Genomic DNA, 24212 nt, shown 5'->3' with positions numbered 1-24212 from the left:
TGTTTTGTTTCATTTGTCTGCTAATATTTTTAGTTTGTACAGGAAAATCCTTGAGCAGAGAAAAGTGGAAATGTAGCAGGATTCTCAAAGGAAACCCACAGCAGAGTTGAAAGTAGGCCCCTTGAGGCCTGAACAGAGATAGACCCATGACACTTGTCCTCTGTCAGGGTACAATCCTTTATGCCCTTAAGACAGGCTCAAATTCAACGATTGCCCCACCACAGGATGTGGACAAAGTAGTGAGCTTCTCATAGGGACCAGGATCTCACTCCTTGACTTTGTTAACAGGATAAAAGCCCTCCTATCCACCCCCGCCCCCACAAGTGGTTGAAGCCCGGGAGCGTTTTGTAGTGGCTGCCTGACCCACTTCTCTATCTTCTGTTATGGAACCCAGATTTTCTTTGGGAAGCCAACCCTCACCAATTTAGTTTGAGAGGTACAAAGAACCATAAGGACTTTCTTGGGTTTGGGCAGGTGACTTAGGGAATGGCTGGAATGGCTGTAATAGTTAGATTTTTGCCATCTCAGTGGCATTCACAATACTGAGTTGTCATGTTTCTGAGGGGTTCTGCTCTCCCGTCTTTCCTGGGCTAGGTGGTACATCTAGTGGGGGGCTGGTCCAGGTTCACCTAGGCTGGGATAACTCAGCTTTGCACAAGTCTTGCATCCTCCTTGCAATGATCTGAATGTTTCTGTCCCCCCCCCCCAAACTCATATGTTGAAACCCCTAACCCCCAAAGGTGATAGAATTAGAACGTTTTGAGAGGTGATTATTAGGTTGCCCTCATGCATAGGATTAGTGCCCTTTTAAGAGGCCCCAGAAAGCTCCCTAGTCCCTTCTGCTATGTGAGGACACAAGGAGAAGTGACCCAAAGAGAGCCCTCACCCCACCGTGCTATCACCCTGACCTTGGACTTCCAGCCTCCAGAACTGTGAGCAATAGGTTTCTGTTGTTTTAAAGCTATCCAGTCTGTGCTATGTTGTTATAGCAGCTTTAATTAACTAAGGCACTCCTGGAACCAGGGTGCCAGCCTGGCACTTCTTTCTCAGAGATGGTGAAAGCACAAGAGAGATGGGAGAAACAAACTTCTAGAGGCCTGGGCTTCGAGCTGCCACTCTCACTTCCGCCTCATTCTTTTGGCTCAAGCAAGTCACGTGGCCAAGCACTGTAAAATTACGTGGTGAAGGGCATGGGTCAGGAAGGGGTGAAGAACTGGAGCCAATAATCCAGTATCATAGAGACTCTCTTCACTGGGATAACCAAGTGGCTGGTGGCAGTGTTTCCCTGAACTTACGGAGCACCGGCGTTAGCAAGAAGTCAGTAAGAAGCAAGAAGAACTAAGACAGGGATGTGTGACGATACCATGTGAGCACCTAAATCCAGCCAAGCCCGATGTTTTCAGTTACAAGAGTCACAAATTCCTTTACCTCCTTAAGCCAGTTTGAGATGGCGTTAGTTCTATCAGTCACAACCAAGGATGCCGAGTAATGCTCTATGGCTGCGGCCATAATAATGGATGTATGGATGTCTATGAATATGTATTGCAGCCCCTTTCCAGGCAAGACCAGCTAACCCTTCTCTCCACTCTCCCCTGCCACAATTCCTGTCAATCTGCCTGCTATCCTCCACTTCACCTTTCTCCTCTACCCACCTTAGGTTCTCCTGCTAAGGCCCTTTAAATTAGACAAAGAAAAGACAGATTAAGACAAGGGGAAAAAAAAAACCCCAAACCATAAGTTTATTAGTTTATTAACTGCATCAAGCACACACATAGAAGCACTTAGAGATGAGTAACTCAAAGGGGTGATTAGAACTTGGGCTTATATAGCATCTTAACAAAGATAAACAAATTTTTTGGGGAAACTAATGGTAGATCAAGGTCAGTTTTAGCAAGATTTGTTATGTAGATGCCTCTGGTGCCCTCTGAACTGATGAGCGTCTAGAATTGTCTCCACTGATTAACTTCTGTCCTTCTTGGTAGAGAGGAGAGGAGCAAACATCTTTACAAATTATGTCCTGCTTTTAGGCAAATAGGCAGAGAACTTTTCTTGAGTGTGCTTTGTAATTGACTTTGGCATAATCCTTATGCCCACGTGGCATATTTGGGAATGGAATATTCTGCTTCCCTTCCACATCTTCATTCAGAGTCAAAGGCTTTTTCTATTGCCTTCCTCTATCGATGATTGCAAATTCTACATCAGCGATAATAAGCTGTCCTCTCTGAGCCACAGACTTTCCAAACTTAAAGGTAATATTTACCCTCAAAACATATTAGGGTGGATGCTATCCAGTAAATGAGCAGCATTTTAGCTAGAGATTCAGAGAATTATGCATTTCCAACTCCTCATGGATAGCAAGTGTAGCTAGATGTTCAATCGCTTCAACACTTTGCGAAGGTAGTGGCAACCTTGGTTTAAACCAGCACCTTGGTTTAAATGCAGTTCCTGATTACCTTCAAGTACCACAATTTAAAACAAACACTCGAAGAGTAAAATAGCTTTCTGGATTATTCCCAAGGTTACACTGAGAGATAAAAGGCAGTTTTATTCACCCTGACAGGCCTTCAGCCCTGAGTGTCACTGAATCTGGTTAAACCAGTTCGCAGGCCAGAGATCAGCCCGATGTTTATACAACTTTCTGACTCGGGAGAGGCTCCCGGAGTTTTCTGTTTTCTGCCGTTTCAGAGGGCTGCAATGGTTTCTGAGGCCTTGACTGTCAGGTGAGAATGGTGTAGCGTAGACGAGGTTGAGGAGCAGCCAGGGCTCCTGGAGTCAAAGGAAAAATAAACACATCTCTTTGCTTACAGAATAGATTAGCTGCCTTGTTTTGGTAGCACATGCTTTCCATTTCCAGGTCTAAAAGAACCCACAAGGCGACATGCAGAGTCACCAACTGCCCGGTTAGCATTTCATGGGCTGGAACTGGTGTCAGGGTTCTGAACAAAAATCTTTTGAAATGTTGCTTAGTTTCTCAGGGAGTCAGGTTCGGATAAAACTCTATCACCTGGTGACCTCAGGGATCTTTTCCTTTCAATCCCAAATCAATTCATGTCACATAACAAAAAACTTTAAAATAGCCTTTTGATTCCAAATCGGTCACCGTGCTCCAGGAAAGACGATGTCAAACCTAGAAATTTGTGTGTGCACATACTCCCTTTATGCAGTGCCCCCAAACCCAAAAACACGGATGCGTGCCTTATTACATCATCTAAAACCAAAAATCCAAACATGCCATTAATACACACAGATAGCTTCTCGGATGGAAACCTCATCTATAACTAACAGAACTTGTACCGCACTTTTCTCAAAACACCTTGTTTCGTCCTCATTACAAACCTGCCATCGCCATTAGCTCGTGTATTTTACATGTGGAGAGAAACCTGCTCTGGGAGACTGTGAGATTTGCACAAGAGCACGGAGCTAATAAGGGGCAGAACCAGGACTTAAATATAGGTCTATTCCAATCTCAAACTCTTAGTCCGGAGGGAACTGTGGCATAACTTCAGTTTATTGAAGATAAGCAATATTAGAACATAAGTGTACAGTATTTTGAAATGACAGAAGTTTCATCTATTGCATTACTTAGAACAAAAACTTTAAAGCTTAAGAATTTTTCTCAAAGAACTCTACATGGATTCTGAAGCAGGCTAAAATGTACTAAATAAAATGACGCTGATTAATAACACAGTTTACTTAGATAAATGCATTTTTGTGATATACTCACACTACTTGATCCATGGGCCAAGAGGCTGAATGAAAGCCATACCCTCCACAGCCCAAGAGAAATCTAGGTGTGGAAAACATGCTTCTATTATAAATAACAGAAATGTTGTGAGCTCCAGTCAAAGGCAGCCAAGCATTTAGTTTACAAAGCATTTACTTTCCCTCCCTTGCAGGCAAGGAATTTACAATCTAAGAGGCGAAGGTAGACCTGTGCAGGTGTAGGACATACAAAGATTAGGAAGGACATTATTCCTTAGAAAATATTTGATTTCAGACCTATTACCATTTGCAGATTTTCCTTATTCCTTTGAGCAGTATTTGAAGAGTAAATCCAAGAGTTGACTCTTCCTGATTTTTGTATTCCTACTACCTTTCTGAGAATCTGGCACACAGTGAGTACTTAGTAAATGTTTGAAGTCAGGGATTTATAGCCACCATACAAACTGTGATCCACTCAGGAGCTGGGATTTTATAAAGGAAATGAAAAAGGGCTACAGCAAATTCATGTATCTGCCATGACTGAGAAGTAAATGGTTTGGATTCACAACTGCATCAAACAGAACCAAGAGCCCGGCAGTAAGTAAGCAAGACATTTATCTCAGTAGTCAAAATAATGATTACAAATCCAGGTTGAAAAGTTCCTACATGTTATTATGAAGCAAGCCTCTCAGACCACACTTGAGAAAATATTTAGAGGTGGGTGTCCCTACTGTCAGTGTTCTATCAGGAATATGATGGAATACTAAGGTGGCGGGGACGACAGTAGTGGTTAAGGTAGAGGCTGGTGTTGGTTACATTAGAGACTATGTCATATGCAGGTACTTGATGTTTTTTACTTTGGGTGGTGTTAGGGACTGAAATGGATGGGTCTTCCCCAAATTCATATGTTGAAGGCCTAATCTCCAATGTGACTATATTTGGAGCTAGGGCCTTTAAAGAATTGTTAAATGAGGTCATAATGGGTGAGCCCTAATTGTAAAGGACTGGTGTCCTTATAAGAGGAAGATACACCAGAGATGTGAGTGCACAGAGAAAAGGCCATGTGAGGACACAGTGAGAAGGCAGCTTTCTGTAAACCAAGGACACAGGTCTTACCGGAAACCACTCTTGCTGGCCCCTTGGATTCCAACCTCCAGACTGTGAGAAAATAAATTTGTTTAAGCCAGTCTGTGGTATTTTGTTATGGCGGCCCTAGCTAATTAATAAAGGTGACAAACAAAGCCTTCATGTAAATGTGCTCCCATATAAAAGCTTATTAAAAAAAAATTGAAAGATGGAACATAACAGAGAAACAGAATATAAAAACACTCACTTACCTACCACTCAGAGTTTAACAAGTGTGTGGGCATCTTGTCATATTCGCTGCAGATTTTCCTCAATACTTCTACAGTTCGGTGTAGAGACCCTGTACATTTTTGGTTGGACTTATTCCTAGAACTCTGTTCTGCTGCTGCTGTAAATGGCATCTTCCTAAATTCTCTCATATAAACTTTACAAAATTCACTTACTAATTCTAATATTGGTAGATTCTTTTGAAGTTTCTACATGCCTAACTTTGTCATCTGTAAACAATGAGTTTTCTTCTTTTCCCACCCTCAGACCTGTGACCTCTCTCCGGCCGTTACTGCGCTGGCTAGGCTCCACAGTACAGTACTGAGTAAGACAAGGGAAAGCAGGCAACCTTGTCATGTAACTGATCTCAGAGGGAAAGTGTGGAAGGCAGAAAGGCCCCCAAAGGTATTCATGTCCTAATCTCCACAATTTATGCATATTATATGGCAAAGGGGAATTCAAAATTGCAGATGGAATTAAGGTTGCATTTCAGCAAGGCCTTACTATAGGAAAAATATCCTAGATTACCTGGGTGGGCCCAGTGTAATCACTAGGGTCCTTAACAGTGGAAGAGGGAGGCAAGAGTCAGTGTCAGAGTGACTGGATGAGAAAAGGATTCCACCAATGGTAGCTGGCTTTGAAGACGGAGGAAGCCACACACTGTGGGACGTCCCTGAGCTGGAAAGGGCAAGGAAACGGATTCTCCCCTAGATTTCAGCAAGGAACGGAGCCCTCCTGATGCCCTGGATCCACCAGCTGAGCTTGCCACCACTAGTGTGGACGCCTTCTTTGGGGCTGAGTACATGCCGGCAAATTCTGGGTTCTCTGGCTCTTAGGACCATTACAATTCCCTTACTTTCTCTGTGCTTGCTCCTCCAAACTGCTGTTCCCGTGTGATCTTGTTGTTATTGATGGTTTTAGTCCAAACTGCTGATTCTGGGATTCATAGGGATAGTCTATTACTGAATTTAGTGAAGATGACGTCAGTTTTGTAGGGTTTTTTTTCTTTTGCTATACCTTAACTCCACTGGGATTTGGGGAGATTAAAAAACTACCTGCTGCTGCTGCCATTGTGCCTCCTATAATTGATGTTTTATTTTAAAATGATTTATATTTTCTATTTACATTATAATGCCCAGGACAGGACAGACTATGCTTTAATAACAAATTCAAAATTTTAGTGACTAAACACAAACATTTATTTCTTGTTCATGTCACAGTCCAATGAAGACCTCCTGGTAGCTTTCCAAGCAGTGACTCATGTGCCCTGGCTGCTTCCATTTTGCAAACTGTTTACAGCCAAACAGGAATACAGGAAGGAGCGAGTTCAGTCATGGCCACTGATTGTGATGGCACTGCGTTTTATTACCAGGTCTGGAAGTCACATATATCACTTGTCCCCACATCTCACTGGCCAGAACTCAGTCACATGGCCCCAAACTAACTAAGGGAGGCTTGGAAACGTAGAGCAAACTGAGAATCTTTGTCACAACTTTGTACAGTTGCCCAAGCAACTATGGGAAAGAAGATAGACTATAAAACATAAGACGCTGCCTGTCTCTTCATATTATCTGTGAAAGGACTTAAGATGTAATCTGATCAAAGAACATGTCACCATCATTTTTTAATAAAGTTTTAATACCATTAGTACAGTATTTTAGATTAAAAAAATGTAATCAAATTGTTTTCAAGTCTGCAAGAAACCATGTTTCCACAGTCTTCAATTGCTGACAAACTTGGGAGAATAATGCAGCATATAATTAAATAAATTAAAATGTCTCCAATTATAAAGGTTCCAGTTAAATACATATTTTGGAATTATAAAGAATTAAACTATACCGCTTATATAAGAAGTAAGAAAATGGTTGTTTGGCATCATTTATAAACATAAATATGTCCACAAACATTCTAAATATTCAATATACATACTTCAGGAGAAATCTAGCCTTAAGACAATGGTTTTCATTATTACCTTTAGTCTACCATGTTTGACACTATAAATATACTCATTGAAAACATATTAACACAATATTTAAATAAGAGTTAAGTTCATGAAAATTTACAAAATATAACCAATGTACTCTGACTTGTAATCACATCTTAAATATTTCAACTTTACTTTTCTGGCCTGGTCAGACCATTTAAAAATATTTCCACACCATTTTAATTTTAGGATATAAAACAGTAGCAATTTACTAAGTTTTCCATTATAAAAATTAATATAGCAGTTCTCAAAATACTGAAGAAAAAGAAACTGTTTTATGAAAGCAGTACCCACATCATAACATCTTAGTTCTTTTAGAACACATTTCAAAGGCACATTTCAATTACTAGTATTTATCTAAAGATAGTAGCTTCAGTTAAATTTCCAGTTTTCCATCATCTCAACATTAAGATGGCGGAGGGTTGGGGGAGGCAGGAGAACAGAGATTTTCAATGGACTTCTACTTGGACACCATACTCTCACTCCCACATCACAAGGACCAAGAAAAAGATGTGAAGGGAGAGAGAACTGCACATCTGTCTTCCATGCTTACTTAACCTATAGGAATCCTTTTTACACAAAAATACTTAATTAAAAAAAAATAATCAGAAGACAGAAAGCTCAAAAAACCAAAGGCCAGACCACAAACTGCCCAGTTTAGTCCCAGAGGTGATGTTATTTGTTTGGAGCCTCAAGAAGAGAATGAAATTCTGCTTCTTTGAATCACATCTTCATATTGAGTTCTTCTCAATTTAAATTACTTGGTGAGTTAAAAGTGCTACAAATTCCCAGGATGTCAGACATACTGATATTCAAAATCAAATATAAATGATTTTATGGTTATGTCTGTTATGTTCCCCTTTAATTAGGGCTGATATTCTAAAGTTGACTGTAATTATAACATTGATAATTCCAAATTCCCCAAAATAGTATACTATTCTTTTTAAAAGTTTATGTTGTAGGACCCCAAAATGCAATCCAATATGCCCTTTGAGGTATGGTTTACTTTTCAGTGAAGTTTAATACTAACTGAAGTACTTAATTGAACAAGATTAGTACTCTAGAGTACTAACTGATTAAAGAATTGATCCCACGCAAGAAACAAAAAATTTTAATGCTATTTTGGAATTTCAAAATACTAAGGATCTACCTTAATTTATATAATTCTCTTCAATTCTCAGTTGAATGTTTCCATTTTTTAAAAAGGGGGTATCTTTAGTTTGTTTTTCTCACTATAACAAAATAATTGACCAAAAGTATTCTTAAGTACAAAAAAGAAAATGGTCATCTGTTACTTAACCAAGATATAATTTTCTAGTCCCTAACAGTGGTCATTTTAGGAGTACTTATTCAAGTTCTAAAATAGCAGCTTTTAAATTAAGGCAACACTGCTTTATTCTTACCTGTTTTTCTATTAACTACTCTGTTAGAGTTCATAAGAGCAGTTTCACTCTCAAAGGCCTTTTATAATGTAAGAAGAGTTAAAATGAACATTCTTCACAATGTTTAAAAAATATATAAAAAGTTGTTGTATTCAAAGTCAACAAATACCTTATTTTTCTGTTTGGAATTCTAAAGTAATTACAGTCATTTCAGAATGTGTAAACCATGAAATTACCTTTTAAACTAACAACAACATAAAATACAATTATTCTACAAAAATACAATATGGGAGATATACTTCTTCCCTGAAATAGAAATTTAATATTTAGACAAAGAACTGTAAACTTTTGATTACATTCAAAACATAACCTTTTAAAGACTTATATTATTTGAGGTTTTGGCAACTGGAGCTCTTAACAGCAGATTTACATTACTGTACAGTAATGTAATGTAAATCCATCTTACATTTTAATAACACAATAATGCCAGTTTGTTTCTCTTATTCTTACATCTGCTACCAGGAGGAGAAAAACGGCTTCCTGCAATGGAAAGTCTGGGTGAAAGTACTGTTGAGGTGGACAATCCGACCCTGAGTTCCACCTCGACTGTGCTCCACAATCACACAAGGCATCTGTACCAGCTGGACAGGACTCTTCCCGTCTCTCAATGCCTGAGTAAGATTTAAGATCTGTGAAAAGAAGAGAGATTTTTCACCATTCAAAAAGACAACAACCTTCAGTTCACTGACATTATTTTAACCATTTATCCATAATTACAACTTTTATTTCATCCGTTTATGCCCAATACAGATTGTGATGAGTAACTGCTATAAATACATATTACATGGATGCATGTAACTTTATATATATATATATATATACACACATATACACAATATTTAATTCTTTGTTTATGTATGTATGCATATATAAAATCAGAATTAAATAACTTTTGCCAACTGGTAACCTTAAAATATTCTACAATGCACCTACGTCCAGGAGCAGTGGAATCAGAGACTGAATAAAGTGAATGGTTCCACATACTCCATTTGACATAGAACCTAAACAAATACTGGTCTAAATAGTCTGGTTTTAACTAATTACTTGCCTTATCCACTCATCCAGCTAATTAACTGCAAGAGCCTAGAGTGCTAGGCTCTAAGTGCCGGGGATACAACAGTAAAACAACCAAACCAAATCCCTACCTTCATGGAGCTTACATTTTAGTAGGGGGAGGAGTCAATAAACATTATGAATAAGTAAATCGTACCATGTTATTTTATACAATGTTATTTATAAATTATACAATGTTTATTATATATGTTTATTTTATACAATAATTTAACAATGTTTATTATGCAATAGCTTATAAATTATACAATTATAAATTATACAATGTTAGACAGTAAGTGTCATGAAAAAACATGATGCAGGGCCAGTAGGCAAGCCCTGGGTTAGAGAATTTGGGAAGGTGGCCATTTAAAATAAAGTTTTATTTAAGAGCTTACTCTTAAATAGAAAACATAAAACTAAGGAAAGTAAACTATATTACATTCCAGGTTTACACATACCCTTGGAATTGTTACTTGAGCATATAAATAAGGTTATGAAACTTAATACATAGCTTACAGCCTATTCTACTGTTTAGATAAAATAAAATTTTAATAATTCATTTTTCCCTGCATATCAGGTAAAAAAAAATTCCCCTTGTTACGCACTTTAGAAATAAGGATGTTTCCTTCAGATATTTGGAAATACCTAATATACAGATGATATGCATTTTACTGGATCTTGTAAAGACTATTCAGTAGTGATAAGCATAAAGATTTCAATATAAAACCACACTAATACATGAACTTCATAATCCTTTACACAGTATAAACTAGATGGTTTACAGCCTAGGAGATTTAAAGTATGTATTATAACACATCAGGGAATTATTTCTAACAACCGTAATTATTACTCATTGCATTTATGTTTTAGGCTCCTGTTTAAGTCTTCCCTTAAAATCTTCTAGGGTGGCTAAATCGGAATAACAAGACAAAAAGTTTTCATGAAATTTACACTTATAAGCATTGTTCTTTTTTGTGTGTGTGTAAAATGAAGAAAACTCGGTGCAGTGCTCTTTTAGGGTATGGTAAGGACCAGGATTACAAGTTGTATTAAGTATTGTTCTTACCATGAAAATAAAATGTGGGCACCAGCATGGCTGAGGATTTATGTGTCCTGGGTGAGTTTCCTCTACTTGTTTTAAAAATGTGAAGTCTAAAAACCCTAATTTAAGTAACATCTAATATTTTCCTGACTTTAAAACAATACATAACTGTTGTAGAGATTCTGGAAAATAGAATAGTAAGAAGAAAATGAACACCATTCTACACGATTAACAGTTTTCAAATATATACTAATAGCAAAAATTATTCAATCCTAAATATTAATATTTCTCTGGGAGTTGAGAAAACACTTGATAATCTTGCACTTATTTACTAAAGAAACATTTACTGAGCACACACTGTGTCGGGGAGAAGAGAAGACTCCTCCCCATGAAAAAAATCGTACGAGCCCGAAAAGTACTCACATTCTAGAACAACAGCCATGTGAACAAGTAACAGCAATATTGTGTGACAAACACTTTAACAACAGTGGGCCTATGCCCTGACTTTCAAATCTGTTCCTCTCCCCCACATAGCACCATTTTTTCATTTCTCAAAGGATAAACCAATCTATTATTACGTTTTTTCCCCCCCGATGAGAACTGAGCATAACCCAGTAGAGTTACAGCCAACCTGCAGCACTCATGTGTTATATTTAAATCAGAGAAGATTCTTTTAGAAATAAACTAAATACTGCAGGCAAGAAGAAACATTTTAGAATTCTCCAACTATGCACATGTGATAACTTGTTAGGGATGTGTAGTTATGTCAAGGGCAGATTTCTTTCCTTTAGACTAGTTCACTGGTCCTCAAATTTTAGTGGGCATAAGAAGTACTACATTATCTCTACAAAGCCACATATATTCTATTTTATGGTTGATCTAGCTATTTTTTTAATAGTAATGTGCTCAATATGCTGATTTTAACATCAAATTTCTGAGTAAAATGTGACTCCAGCATATTCCCAGGGAGTGCCGTGGAAATCAGAACTCCCTGGGTGGCAGGAAGAAAGAGCCTAGGAATCCTAGACAGAGCTGAAGCGTGAAGGAAAACTGTTCTCTAGAGGAAGAGGAAAAGGCACCGGAGGAGAGAAAGCAAGCAGTACAACACACACAAGGGCACCACTGGGAAATGAAAAATGGGAATGAAGAGCACTTAAGAGTGGCCAGGCTTAGGGGAAGCTGCAAATGAAGAGATAAAGGCAGGTGGACGGGTGGAGACAGACTATGAAGGGTCTTGTCGACTGTGCTCAAAACTGGCACTTGAGCTTGTACATACGGATGATTCACAGGCGTTTTACGTCACAAGGGATATGTCTGGATTTGCGTTGAGAGATTGTTCTGGTCTAATGTGGAAGAGAGACAGGGAAACAGGTAAGGCCACCGCTTAGATCATTAACTCCAGAGAAGAGATGAGAAAGGCCCCAGGCAGAGGCAATGCCTAAGTGTTGTAGATTCGCCAGACTGAGACAGGCCCCCTTATTTTATAGATGTTCCTCAACCCCTTTGAGCCAAGTTTCCTCCACAGAAAATGCAGATGACTATGGACAGCTATTATGAGGATATATGACAACAAACATATAAATAGCTAGTAAAGGGTCAACTACTCAGGAGGTACTGAAGTGTTAGGTTCATTTTCTTTAACATCAATTGTTACTGAATCTACAAATGAGATTCTGGTTGACCAATCACTGAGTACAAGTTCACTGTGCATTCATAACACAGTTTTATTTATTATTTCTACCATTTTTTTCAGATCATGTATACAATATATTTCATGTTGCCCATAAGTATTTTCTGAGGTGTAGTGTCCCAGATAGGCACAGAGATAAAGGGAAATGCGTGATCTCATTGAATCTCATCATGACCTACTGCTATTTAATGTAAAATTTAAAACACGATTTATCTTTAACTTTCATAAACATAGTGGTTACTGGTCCTGATTTTAAAAGAAATGCCTTCATACTAGTTCCTACCTCCATTCCACAGCTTTATGTGAAGAATGAGAGCATGTCACTGATTATCATGTGTGCAAAACTAAAGACTTACTATAAACTAGGGCAAAAGACTTGGTTGTACAAAGCACAAATCATGAAGTTAATTGGCAAAACTGGAGAGGAGAGGGGTTTATGGTAAAATTATAAATGATGGTAAAATCACAAGTATTTTGACTCAGTTAAGGAACTGGCTGGAACTGGAGCAGAGGTTACTATTATTTGTTTATGTTTGTTAAGCATCTGTTTCATAAGCAGTATTGAATTTAGAATATAAAACACTACCTAATTTTTCACACCAGATTAAAAAGGAAAAAAGTGTCAACTAGAGAGCTACATAACCATGTACATGATTAGGTACCTTACTCTTTCTGGCCATCAGGATGGTCAAAACCAAATTTTAAAAAACAGTAAAATTAAATTAAAACATATAAAGAAGGTATCATTTTGTTTCTTTCCCCAGATCTTGATCCTGTCATTTTTCTATTTTATTTGACACATTTGTATAATACTTTAACTCCTTTGTGGAGACAGGATATGAATAAAGAAACCTAAAACAGCAGATAGACACTGGTATATCTCTGTAGACCTCAGCACTGGAATGTCTCCGTATCTTTTCAGACGAGCATTTTTTAATTTGAATTTAAGTTCCTCATGTATTAGATTGGTGCAAAAATAACTGCAGTGTTTGCAACTGTTTTTAACCTTTTAAACTGCAATTACTTTTGCACCAACCGAATACTAACTAAAATTAACAAAATTATTTACAACTTTTATTTTAAAATATTCCTCAAATAAAGATATATATTTAATGGTAAGAGAATTCCAAAAGATGGAGCATATTGATTAATTTGTTTCAAACAAAAAGGTCAAATTAGGGCATCATTATTTATGCCTGGTAACTGAGCTCAAACATAGTTTGGGATGGTGACCCTCTGCGTGGTAATCACAGTGATCATCCAAGCCCTTCATTCATGCCTGAATTACCCAAAACAGTTCCCCCAGAGGCTCCCTGGCTCTAGACTCTTCCTCCACCGAGCAAACTTGCAGCCCACTGTCCAGCGTAACCTTCTGCAGTGGTTCTTAGTCTTTGTTGGGCTAGGGATCCCATGTGCTGAGGTATAAATCCTATGGTTTTCCCCCATGCCCAAAAGACACGTATACACAGAACTTAGTGCACAATTCCAGGGAGTCCATAGAAGAAGCCCAAGATGAGGTCGCCTTTCCAACAACGTCAGTTTCATCATTACCCGTTTTCATGCTAAATCTCTAACTGTGCCAATCCCTTCCATGTGGAATCTGTATTCTGGCACTTAAGGCCCTTCATGATGTGGCTCTATGCTACTGCTCCAGCCATTTCGCTTACTGTTTAAAACTGGACTCCAGCAAAGCACTGTATCAATTCAACAGAGCACAGAAATGTACAAGCTAATAACCAACCCCTTTCCCTGAGCCCAGGCCTCATCATCGGAGCGAGAGTTCCATGAGAAGAGGAACCGGGTTTTGCTCACTGCTTTATTTCAATGAGTAGAACAGTTTCTTGCACTCGTTCTGCAATAAATACAGAGGGTATCAAAAAAATGTATACACATTTAAGAAATGAAAAACTGTATTAAAATTGTAATAATACTGATAACAAAAGATGAATACAAGTCACATTTCACTTCTGCAATTACAAGAGGTGCTCAAAGTGAAATTACCCCCAGCATAATTTCAATACAGTTTTTTCCTTTCTTAAAATGCGTGCACATTTTTTGGGCACTCTTTTGTATTTGATGAGTAAATGATTCTCTAATTTAATTATATTTATTTGTTAAAGTTATGTAACATAATAATCAGTGCAAAAACCAGACTCGTCTTCTTTGCAAAAGGTAGGCGGCAAATGACTACTTTAAATTAAATGTATATTTTAGGAAGAAAAATTTAATTAGTAAATCACTACAAAACAATGTTTACAGTATAGTTTATTTTCATTTCAAGTCTTCCTTTTGTAATCTAAACACGACTAATTAATACAGTGGAAGAACCACGTGTCATCTGTAGGTCCACACCAGCAGAACTAAATACCTTGTATCTCTAATTAAAGGAGGGGAAAAGGGGTGAGAGAACTTAGTTACAGTGACCTTGGGGACATGGCTATTCAGTGACTGCTCTAGCACAGGCCAAACATATTCTATGAAGCAAATAATCAACAGTCAACAGAGCTCTGTGCTAAAACATCTAAGGAAGTGTATTTGAAGAGGGAAGAGATAGTAACACTCAGGAAAATAGTTACCAAAATGAGGACAAAGAATTCACAGTAGGAGGTAACTGGGTTACTAAACAAAATACAAGGTCAACAATATCTAATTTATAAGACAATAGAGGAAAGATGCTACTGAAATCAACTTCATTTCTAATAATCTGAGCTATTTTGGTTCAGCATAAAGATAGTATCCAGAGTTCCATCTTTGGGTCACAATGAAGACAAAAGTTGACAACTACTCTTTCAAAGAGAGATTTTGTTTCTTAACAAGAGCATAAAAAGGTGACCCACCTGACCTCTCATCACAGACATCTGATTTTCAAAAGTGGCTTTGCTAAATCTTTTGTCATTCTATCACAGGAAAAAAAAAATATGATTACAATTCCAAAAGTCAACATCTTTGAAACAAATATTTGAAAAACAAACACTTCAACTTTGCACATAAGGTCATTAGAAAGCTTTCCTAATTAATATAATAACATGAAAGAGTATTTTTACCTGAGGTATTTTTGTATACCCCTAGAATGACAATAGTAGTTAATTTATACTCCATCTTGCTACAGAAAGGATTTAAAATGACATTGCAATCAATGGGGTTAGGCTTTTTTGAGAGGTAAACCATAGCAGGCTACCAAACATTTATTATAATTTTTAGAGTCATTGTGTAAATATTCAACTTGTGAAGAAAAAAACTTCTCAAGTTTTAATTCTCACGTCAAAGAATACTCATAGTACGTGTAACTTCATAAATTTATGCCTGTGTAGAATAAAACTGCTAATTCCTTTCTGTTAATGTCAAGTTCTACTACAAGAAGTGATACCTGAAGCAGTAAACTTCAAATTAGCTCTATTAAGAAAATCTATTTGAGATTAATTTCATTTTCCGCAATAATACAACTAAAAATTTATTTACCTTAAAAAGTTCATAAAGATCTTCACATAAATCTTGCACAAAGTTCATGTCAGAAATATATGGTAGAATCAAGTTTCTTGTTTCTTCAGAAAACGGAACTTTTGCTTGAGGCAGCCAAGCCCAGTGAAATGGATCTAATAGAAAAAAGTATTCTAATCAGTGGGAGAAAGGGTTTATTTTGATCTACATTTATCCTGGTTCTTTCCCTACAATTTCTACGTTCTCAAAAAACAAACAAACGAACAGGAGAAAGAAATTATAAAAGAACAATTACCCTTTGCTGTCTAAATTTTTCAGATTCTAAGTTTGGATGTTTAGCTCAGATGTCAAAACCAGTAAGGTATTACCTGAACCAGTCAGGTTTCTGAGTTTTAAAGAGTAAGAATTTTGATAATGAGACTATTTCAAACAGATTAAAAAAAAAAGATCTGACTCTCTAGTTCCTGAGTTTGGAAATTAAGAGATACCTAGAAGTTGTTCACAGCCCCAGATCAAGTATCATGATTGAGATATCCCTGCCCTTCCAGCCACAAATCATCAGGAACTGGCCACCCATTTGTTCTAATATTTTAAAACCATTAGTAGGTAAATAGGCGAGTGGCTCTAAGGGGTAAAAGATCCATCGCTCCCAGTTAACTCTAGTTCTCTTCCAAGAGGACCATTAAATCTACAAAGGGCCAGGACTAGAAAGATCTGCAAAGAAGTGAAATCTTCTAGAGATGGTGCATACTCAGCCTGCACGGAAGTATATGGCTTATGACACTATGATCACCCATAGAACCACTGTAGGTTCATCCAATGAAAACCTCCAGCTTTCATGGCTACCATTTGGAGAGCCCTGAGGAAGACATCTGCCTTCAAAGTCATTCCTTCTTGTCTTTTATCTATCTCTTTGCATACTGTGGGAAGTACACAGTCCATTCCAAAGAAAGCTTTTCCTCTGGCCCACACCTCCCTGAAGCTATACCCAATTTTCTTTTTATTAGATTGGGACAAAAGCAATTGTGGTTTAAAGAGTTAAAAACAACTGCAAAAACCGTAATTATTATTGCAGTAACCTAGTATCTTTCCCTGATCAACTACACAAAAGAAATGCCTTTGTTCTATGTCTGCCTCTACTTCCAATCCCTATCCGTCAACTTCTATTAGCAAAGTCTCTTCCCTAAGACCACTGGTCATCTCTTAAGGGTCTCTCCAAAGGCCCAATTTGCAGTCCTCATCTACTTAATGTCTTTGTAACACGTAGCACTGTTTTCTGTCATCTCCCTCTGTGAAATTCTCTGCTCTGTGGCTTTGGAGATACTACTCTTAAAGTTTACCTTCTGTCTTTTAAGTCACTTCTCTAGTTTGCTGGCTTTTCTTCACTTCTTCAATGTCACCATTCCCCCAGAATCTACACTTAGTCCTCTCTTGCCTTCATTTACTAAACATTTATGAAACATTAACTGAGTACTGTACCACAAATTGTCCTAATAATAGTATTTGTTTACCATGATTTCCCTGGGTGATAGCCAACACCACTATGGTTTCCATTACCAAGGTGACAGTTAAAAACCTGTATCTTCAATGTCAAGTTCAGGACCCTTAATCAACCTAACTGTGTCTTTATTAAAATTTCCATATATACTGTAGTCACCTTAAACTTAACACTTTTAAAGTGCAATTTGCATACAGATTCCAAATCATTAGAGGGGGAAACAATGGAACACAGACATCCCAAATCAGTTCAACAAAAGATAGGACAGAAAAAAAGAAAAAACTGGAATTCATGGTAAATAGGAAAAAAAAAAAAGATGGCAGGAAAAGTTCAAACACATCAGTAGTTTACTGAGACAAACTACAGAGTTAAGTGTCCCTACTAAAAGAATCTCAGATTGGGCAGAAAAATATCCAGCTACTTGCTGCCTATAAGTCATATACTTAAAACAAAATGATGGAAGTAAAAAAAAGTATAGAATACCAGGTAAATACTAATAAAAAGAAATGAGGTACAGCAAGCAATGTTACCACAGACAAAATAAGAAAAGAAATAAACACTGAGACCACGGTAAAGTGGGATATATTTTACACTGATAAAAGAACAGGCCACCAGCAAAATAAAACACTGGGTTTTATGAATGTGAAATACAAAGCAAAAAATGTATAGAAATGCAAGAAGAAATTGACAAAAATCACAATCACAGTAAACCTTTAAGTTCCTCTCAAAAATTAACAGATCAAGTGGTCAAAAAAGAAGTCAAGAATATGATTTGACAACTAACAAGCTTTAATTAGTAGACAGATAAAGAACTTTGTGCCCAAACACATTCTTTTCAAATAGTTCTTCAAATTGGCCCTATATCAGATTACAAAGGAATTACTAACAAATTTCAAAAAGCAGATTTCACAGCCACCTTCACAAATCACAAAGTTATGAAACTGGAAAATAACAACAAAGGACAGTTTAAAAAAACAAATCAACTGACCCAGAAATTTTAAAATCAAAATCAAACAAAATGCTTCTAAATTACTCCTGTCAAAAAGAAAATCTGAAAGTATGAATCTATAGAGCAGAATCATAGAGCAGCATACCCAATCTATGGTTTAGCCAAAATGATAGCTAGAGGAAAACATAAAGGAAAGCAATCTAGGATGAATGCAACAGAACAAATAGATGGAAAACATAAATCAATGAAAGAAAAAAAGTAAAAAACTGAAAATCTGATCAATAAAATCCAATTAATTATCTGAAAAAAGTAACTAAATAAATAAATATAAAAAGTTAATGCTTTACAACAGACATCTTTGGCAACTGTAATGATGGAAAAAATCCCACTACTAAACAGTAGAAATTTAAAAGAGAAATAATCATAGACACAGAGATTATTTTTTAAATTTATTATACATATTTCTAACACAGAGTCCTAATGAATGACAACTTCACCCAGGTTTTCCTGTACTATTTGATATCCATAAATTTTATTCCCTTCCAATTCTGGAAAAGGAGTAATTACAGAACCTATAGAAAGTTCTAAATACTCACATGCTCTCCACTCATCAGGATGTTTAAAAGGAAATGCTAGACCATTATCAATTGCAGCTATTTTAATAAGCGATTCTTTATTATCAATCCACTTTGTTTCCTAAAGGGGAGAAAAACGGTCTGTTGATAAAAAAATGCATATGAATATTTTTAACACATAAAGCATTTACCATAATTGTTGAGGTTTAAAGAGCAATTAATTTTACCTGAAGAGCCTATAAAAATAAAAATAAAAAATAAGTTGCCAGAAAGTAAAAATTCACCCTTGAAGGGCTGACTGTCTTAAAAATCAGTAAGAATTTTGTAATCACTATTTTTTTTTAAATTTGATATTATAAACTTAAGAGTAATGTTTTATTTTTTTCCTCTTTGGGGAAGAGGGCTTGGAATTATTAAGACTTAAAATGTTGTCCCAGATAATTTATTGCTACATGCATTGCTTAAATCTATGATTATTTCCAAACTACAGACATTTTTAAGATAACAACTTAAAAATTACCTTATTAAAATCTAGTCTACCCTAGGGTCCCATAAAAATAATTAGTTCAAATACCAAATGTTTCTAAATAAAACTCTCCAAAGACCATAGTTAAATATAATAAGTTCCAATAGCAGGAACCTCAAGAAACTCTTGATTACAGAATCTAGGCCATTCCTAATTTCTACATTCTTCAGTAGCAAAAACAAAGACCTCAGAAGCAAGAGGATTTTCATGTAAAAGACTGTTTCCTATTAAAAAGTTTAAGATAGAAAGATGCCATTATTAAATGGCCTAGATAAAATAACAAAATAAGAAAAAGGTAATTCTTAAATTAAAAGTATTAGAGGTTCATGTGATACATGCCATATTTGTTTCTTTTAGTTTATATCAAATATCTTAGCTCAATGAAAATGCACAAAATACTTTAGAGCAAAATAATGAAGTTTTCAGTAAAATCTAATGCTTAAGATATACCAATAAAATATATTTAAGAACTAATAGAATTATGTATATTTATGTGTATATTTTAAACCATTTCTGCCATAACTGCCATTTATTTTTATTTCTATTATTTTTTTCTATTTAGAACTTTATTGAGGTATAATTTACATGAAATAAACTTCATGATAAATAAAGTGTACAATTTGATAAGTACGGACAGATGTGAAACCTTCACCTAAAAGTTCCTTGTGTCCCTTTGCAGGCTCCCTCCCTTCCTCCACCCTCAGGCAACCCTTAATGTCATAGGGATTAGTTTGCACTTTTCAGATTTTTATATAAATGTAATCAGACAGTATGACTCTTTATGTGTAGCTTCTTTCAATCAACAGGATTTTGAGATTCATCCACATTACTGCCTATATCGAGTTTGTTCTTCTTTTATTGCTAATTACTCTGAATATGCAGTTTTAAAATTCTTTGATAAACACTGAAAAGTACAAACTTTTTAAAGTGAGGCAACAGCTTTAAGTGATGAGAACACATAGATTATACGTATTGGAGAAATTATTTTTTAACTAGTTAAAACTTTTCAACTGTATGGACTGTTTTAAACTAGTAAAACTATTCCAAAATATCTCTTATGCAACTATTTAAAATTTGAACTTGGTAGTCAAAGTTGACAAAAACTGATCTAAACAGCTATCATTCTGATAGCTTTAAGGGTCTATGCAGTCCATTATATACATTAAATCCAGCTTCTTATAAGTAGTGGAAGCACATTTTTTTAAGTTCAATGTATGGGATTCACAGGTAACACATTCCATAATACTATATTACCTAATATTGAGTCATAAGACTCACAAAGAAGTGAATTGGTAATATATAAACATGACCAAAAATACCAGATACCTTTATTACATAAAAGCAAAATAAATTTGGTGGTTCTACAAAAATTTTCCAAGCCCTGAAAAAAGTACCAAGCTCGTATCATTCTTCTATCCTAATGCAACATAAAAAATAAAGCTGCATGGAGATTTTAAAAAGTGGAATTTTAAAAAATGCAATGAAAACAAGGGAAGAAATGAAAAGAGATCAGAAAAACCAAAAAGGAGATAAAAACCAAGAATCTAAGTGAAGGAAATGATGAATAAGAACTTCAAGGAATCTTTTACAGAAATGGAGTGTGTGTGTGTGTGTGTGTACATATATATACATTCTTTTAAAATTTCCTTACCTTAATTTCCTTTCTATGTTTCTGCTTTTCACATCTGATTAACCAATTATCATTCCCCCTGTCTTTCAAAACAACAACAAAAAATCTGTTACTTTGTTTTTTATGGATATCACAGCAAACAAAAAAATCTAGTCACCTCTTGATTTTCAAGATTTTCATTGGTTATCTGTGGCATGTGTTTACATATTAAAGGCTCTAATCTAACACATACAAACAAAAAAATATTCATAAATGATAACTAACATTGTTGAGGGTAAACTTGGTCAAATATTGTTGTAAGTGCTTAACATGTATTAATTCATTTATTCTCACAATCACTCTGTGAGGTAGGTATAATTATTGTCAAGAACTATTAAATCAAGGATAATTTCTCTATCCTTAGGAAGAAAAAGCATCTACCCCTATGACCAGGCAAATTTCTGGACAGGCTCTCACCTAATGTCTATGTAGGCATATTCTAGACTCTATACTAATTTTAACATTAACTTAAACCATATTAATTAAGGAGGTAGATCTAGAAAAATATATAATGTTTGTTCAGAAACCAATATAAATGAGCAAACATTTTTGAACCCGTGGTTCTCAAACTTCAGAGTGCATCAGAATTACCCAGAGGACTTGTGTAAAACACAAACTGCTGGCCCCCATATGCAGAGTTTCTGCTTCAGTAGGGCTGGGGTGGGTTCCAAGAAGATGCACGTGTAACAAGTCCCCATGCAACGCTGACCTTGACAGGCCAGGGAACCACATTTGGGAACCACTGTGTTATATTATCCACATCATTGCTCCCTTCCAGCCCATAAAAAATTAAGAGTTTAATGTATTTATAGACTGCACTACGTCACCTAAGTCAAAATAAGCACCTAAAATAATTTACACAATTAAGTTTTAATCATTCATATATGCAGACAACATTTCGAAAAATTGGCTTTGTCCTGCTGCCGAGAAACAGCTCACTAGGGATGGGAACTGCTCTCCAATACAGTAGCAATTCTGCCAGTAGAGTCTACTACATCTCCGCTTTCTAAGGCAGGTAGAGGAAACATGGCCTCAAGACTTCATCAAAACGTATGTCTTTGATTTAGATAACAAGAGTTGAATATGGTTTGAAACCTATAAAAATTTGAGTGAACGAAGAAGAGAACTTCAATACCTGTATTTCTGATGATGTAATCCAAAATAACTAATCTTTCAAACTGTGACTGAAATTGTTTTCTAATATTCTCAGGTAAAGGGTCAGCTTCAAATTTCCTAAGCCAAAATTCAGCCTCCTTGTAACCTTCAACAAATAACTGAAAGGAACCAATCTATAATTTTAAGAACCATAGTTAGAAAAGAAAGTACAAGAACAAAGGTATTATTTTTTTAATTTCTCAGCAGTATTTTCAATAAATATATAAACACAATAAGAAAAATAGAATGGTTAACGCTAATTTAGGTAAGCCACATTTATCAAGAACACTATTTTTATACACTAATTTTAAATAATCATACGAAGAACACATAGCAAACAAAAAATTCTCAACCTTAGACTTTCAAGAAGCATAGCAGCTATTTTAGGATAAATGGTATTTCTATCACTAAAATTGCTAGCTGTTAACATTAAAAAATTTATTAAAGGAAATACAAATTTAAACAGTACATGGCACACAGGTAATGGATAACTTTGTTGGCCTCATAAATACAGATAAATCACCACAAAGAAAATGTTTCTCCTCCTAACACTTTATGTTCTTGTTGGCATGCAAGTTTAATGATTTCCTAAAGGTTTTCTCTGAAACACTTATAATTAAGTCCTAACAGTCATAAATATGGAAATAATATCTTTTTTGAGTCACACTTATTCCGTCATACCCAAAGAGTTACAGGCCTTGTAAAATTTTCAAACTTCTTGATTACTTGGAGTACAATTTTAAAAACAAGTTGGGTTGACCATGAATTTCTACTCAAAGTCTTTTATCTAGATAAATACACAGCTACAATAAAGCAACAAAATCGCAGGTCAAATATGTGTTTAAAAAAAATAAAGCCTAGAGCTTTTCCTAAAATGCCTTTCCCATTAACTCTCCCCACCCTTGCTTATTAGCTAGCTGCTAATCATCCCTTTGGTTTACTTAAAAGTGATTAAAAAAAATCTAATATGTAGTGAGTAAACATAGTTACTACCATTTACTTTACCATATGTCAAGTACTTGACATATATTTCTTCATTTTATCTGCACAACCCTAAAAGGTAGTTTTTATCATTTCTCTCCCCTTACCCTCTCCTTTTATAGAAACTGGGGCTTGGAGAGTAAGGAATTTGCCGAAGGTCTCAGAGCTAAATGGTGGAGAGGCTGGGAGTGAAACCTAGGTCTGATTCTTGACCTGTGCTTTTAGCCATTCTTTATAAAGCTTCAGATTCAATCTCCTCTTAGACACATTTCCTAGCCCTCCAAACTGGGTTAGACATCCCTCCTCTATTCTCTCTGAGCTTCCTGCACTTAACCATCCTAACTACTTTATCACATTGCATTGACATTGCTTCTTTACTATAAGCTCTTTGAAAATGAAAAAACTGTTTTCTTTACTGTTATATCCACAGCCCTCAGCACAATCCCCAGCACATGGAGCTAAGTAATAAGTGCTGAACTGTCTCCCAAATAAAGCTCATCACAGTAACTTACCTTAGGAGGGAGTCCTATCCGATGAAATTTTCTACCTACTTTTGGCACTTTCTCTAAAGCATACTTTTTGCCTCTAGATTTTGCACGGTCAATTGCACTGTAGTTAAATGTCTCACTGACAAGCCAAACCACCTAGAAATATATGGTTTAGAAAAATGGTTATTAGAATTTGCATGATGGTATTTCTATTCATGTATACTATGAACCCACTCTAATGCTGCAAATTAACAAAGTTTAATCCTATATTAAATGCCTCAGAGAATCTAAAATAGAAAGGCTAAGGGTTTTGCAGTCAGTGAAATGGCACATCTTTCTCTCTGAAAGAGGCAGCCTAAAATTGGCCAGTGGAAGAAAGAAGGAATAGTCTTGAAATGCAGAATTAGGAATGAATATTTTGAGGAAGTCTTCAAGTAAAAATGTATAAAGGATAAAAAGAAAAAACAAGTCTTTTGAGCACATTTGTTATCTCTACCTTCAGCAGAAAGTCTAGATCTCTGATCTTTTTATCTGCTTTCTAAATGCTAGTTCTTTTTCCTTCTTGTTAGCATCATCTCAGCTCACGTGTGCAAGAGATACTCACTTGGATACTTTGTGAATCCACACTAGAAATAATTTATTCTCTCTCGTGACTCTGGATTACCAA

At 35.9% G+C, this 24212-nt stretch overlaps 1 protein-coding gene across 2 annotated transcripts in view; it reads right to left on the bottom strand.

The window, feature by feature from the left end:
* Nucleotides 1–6672: 6672 nt before the first annotated feature.
* PI4K2B (phosphatidylinositol 4-kinase type 2 beta) overlaps nt 6673–24212 on the bottom strand; it is a 28716-nt gene continuing 11176 nt past the window's right edge. The window contains exons 4-10 of one of the 2 annotated variants that reach the window (XM_019743894.2): nt 23570–23701; nt 22057–22210; nt 20904–20965; nt 18748–18847; nt 15726–15859; nt 15104–15163; nt 6673–9110 (exon numbers count right to left, since the gene is read on the bottom strand). In XM_019743894.2, coding sequence (XP_019599453.2) covers nt 8937–9110; nt 15104–15163; nt 15726–15859; nt 18748–18847; nt 20904–20965; nt 22057–22210; nt 23570–23701 — 816 coding nt within the window. In that variant the 3' untranslated portion in view covers nt 6673–8936. The remainder of the gene's footprint in view (nt 9111–15103; nt 15164–15725; nt 15860–18747; nt 18848–20903; nt 20966–22056; nt 22211–23569; nt 23702–24212) is intronic. The other variant, XM_019743895.2, reaches the window with a different exon arrangement.

The sequence above is a fragment of the Rhinolophus sinicus genome, linkage group LG02 (genome assembly GCF_036562045.2).
Source record: "Rhinolophus sinicus isolate RSC01 linkage group LG02, ASM3656204v1, whole genome shotgun sequence".
NCBI classification, from domain to species: domain Eukaryota; kingdom Metazoa; phylum Chordata; class Mammalia; order Chiroptera; family Rhinolophidae; genus Rhinolophus; species Rhinolophus sinicus.
The sequence above is the reverse complement of the archived record's forward strand: the minus strand, read 5'-3'. Positions and strand labels throughout refer to the sequence as shown.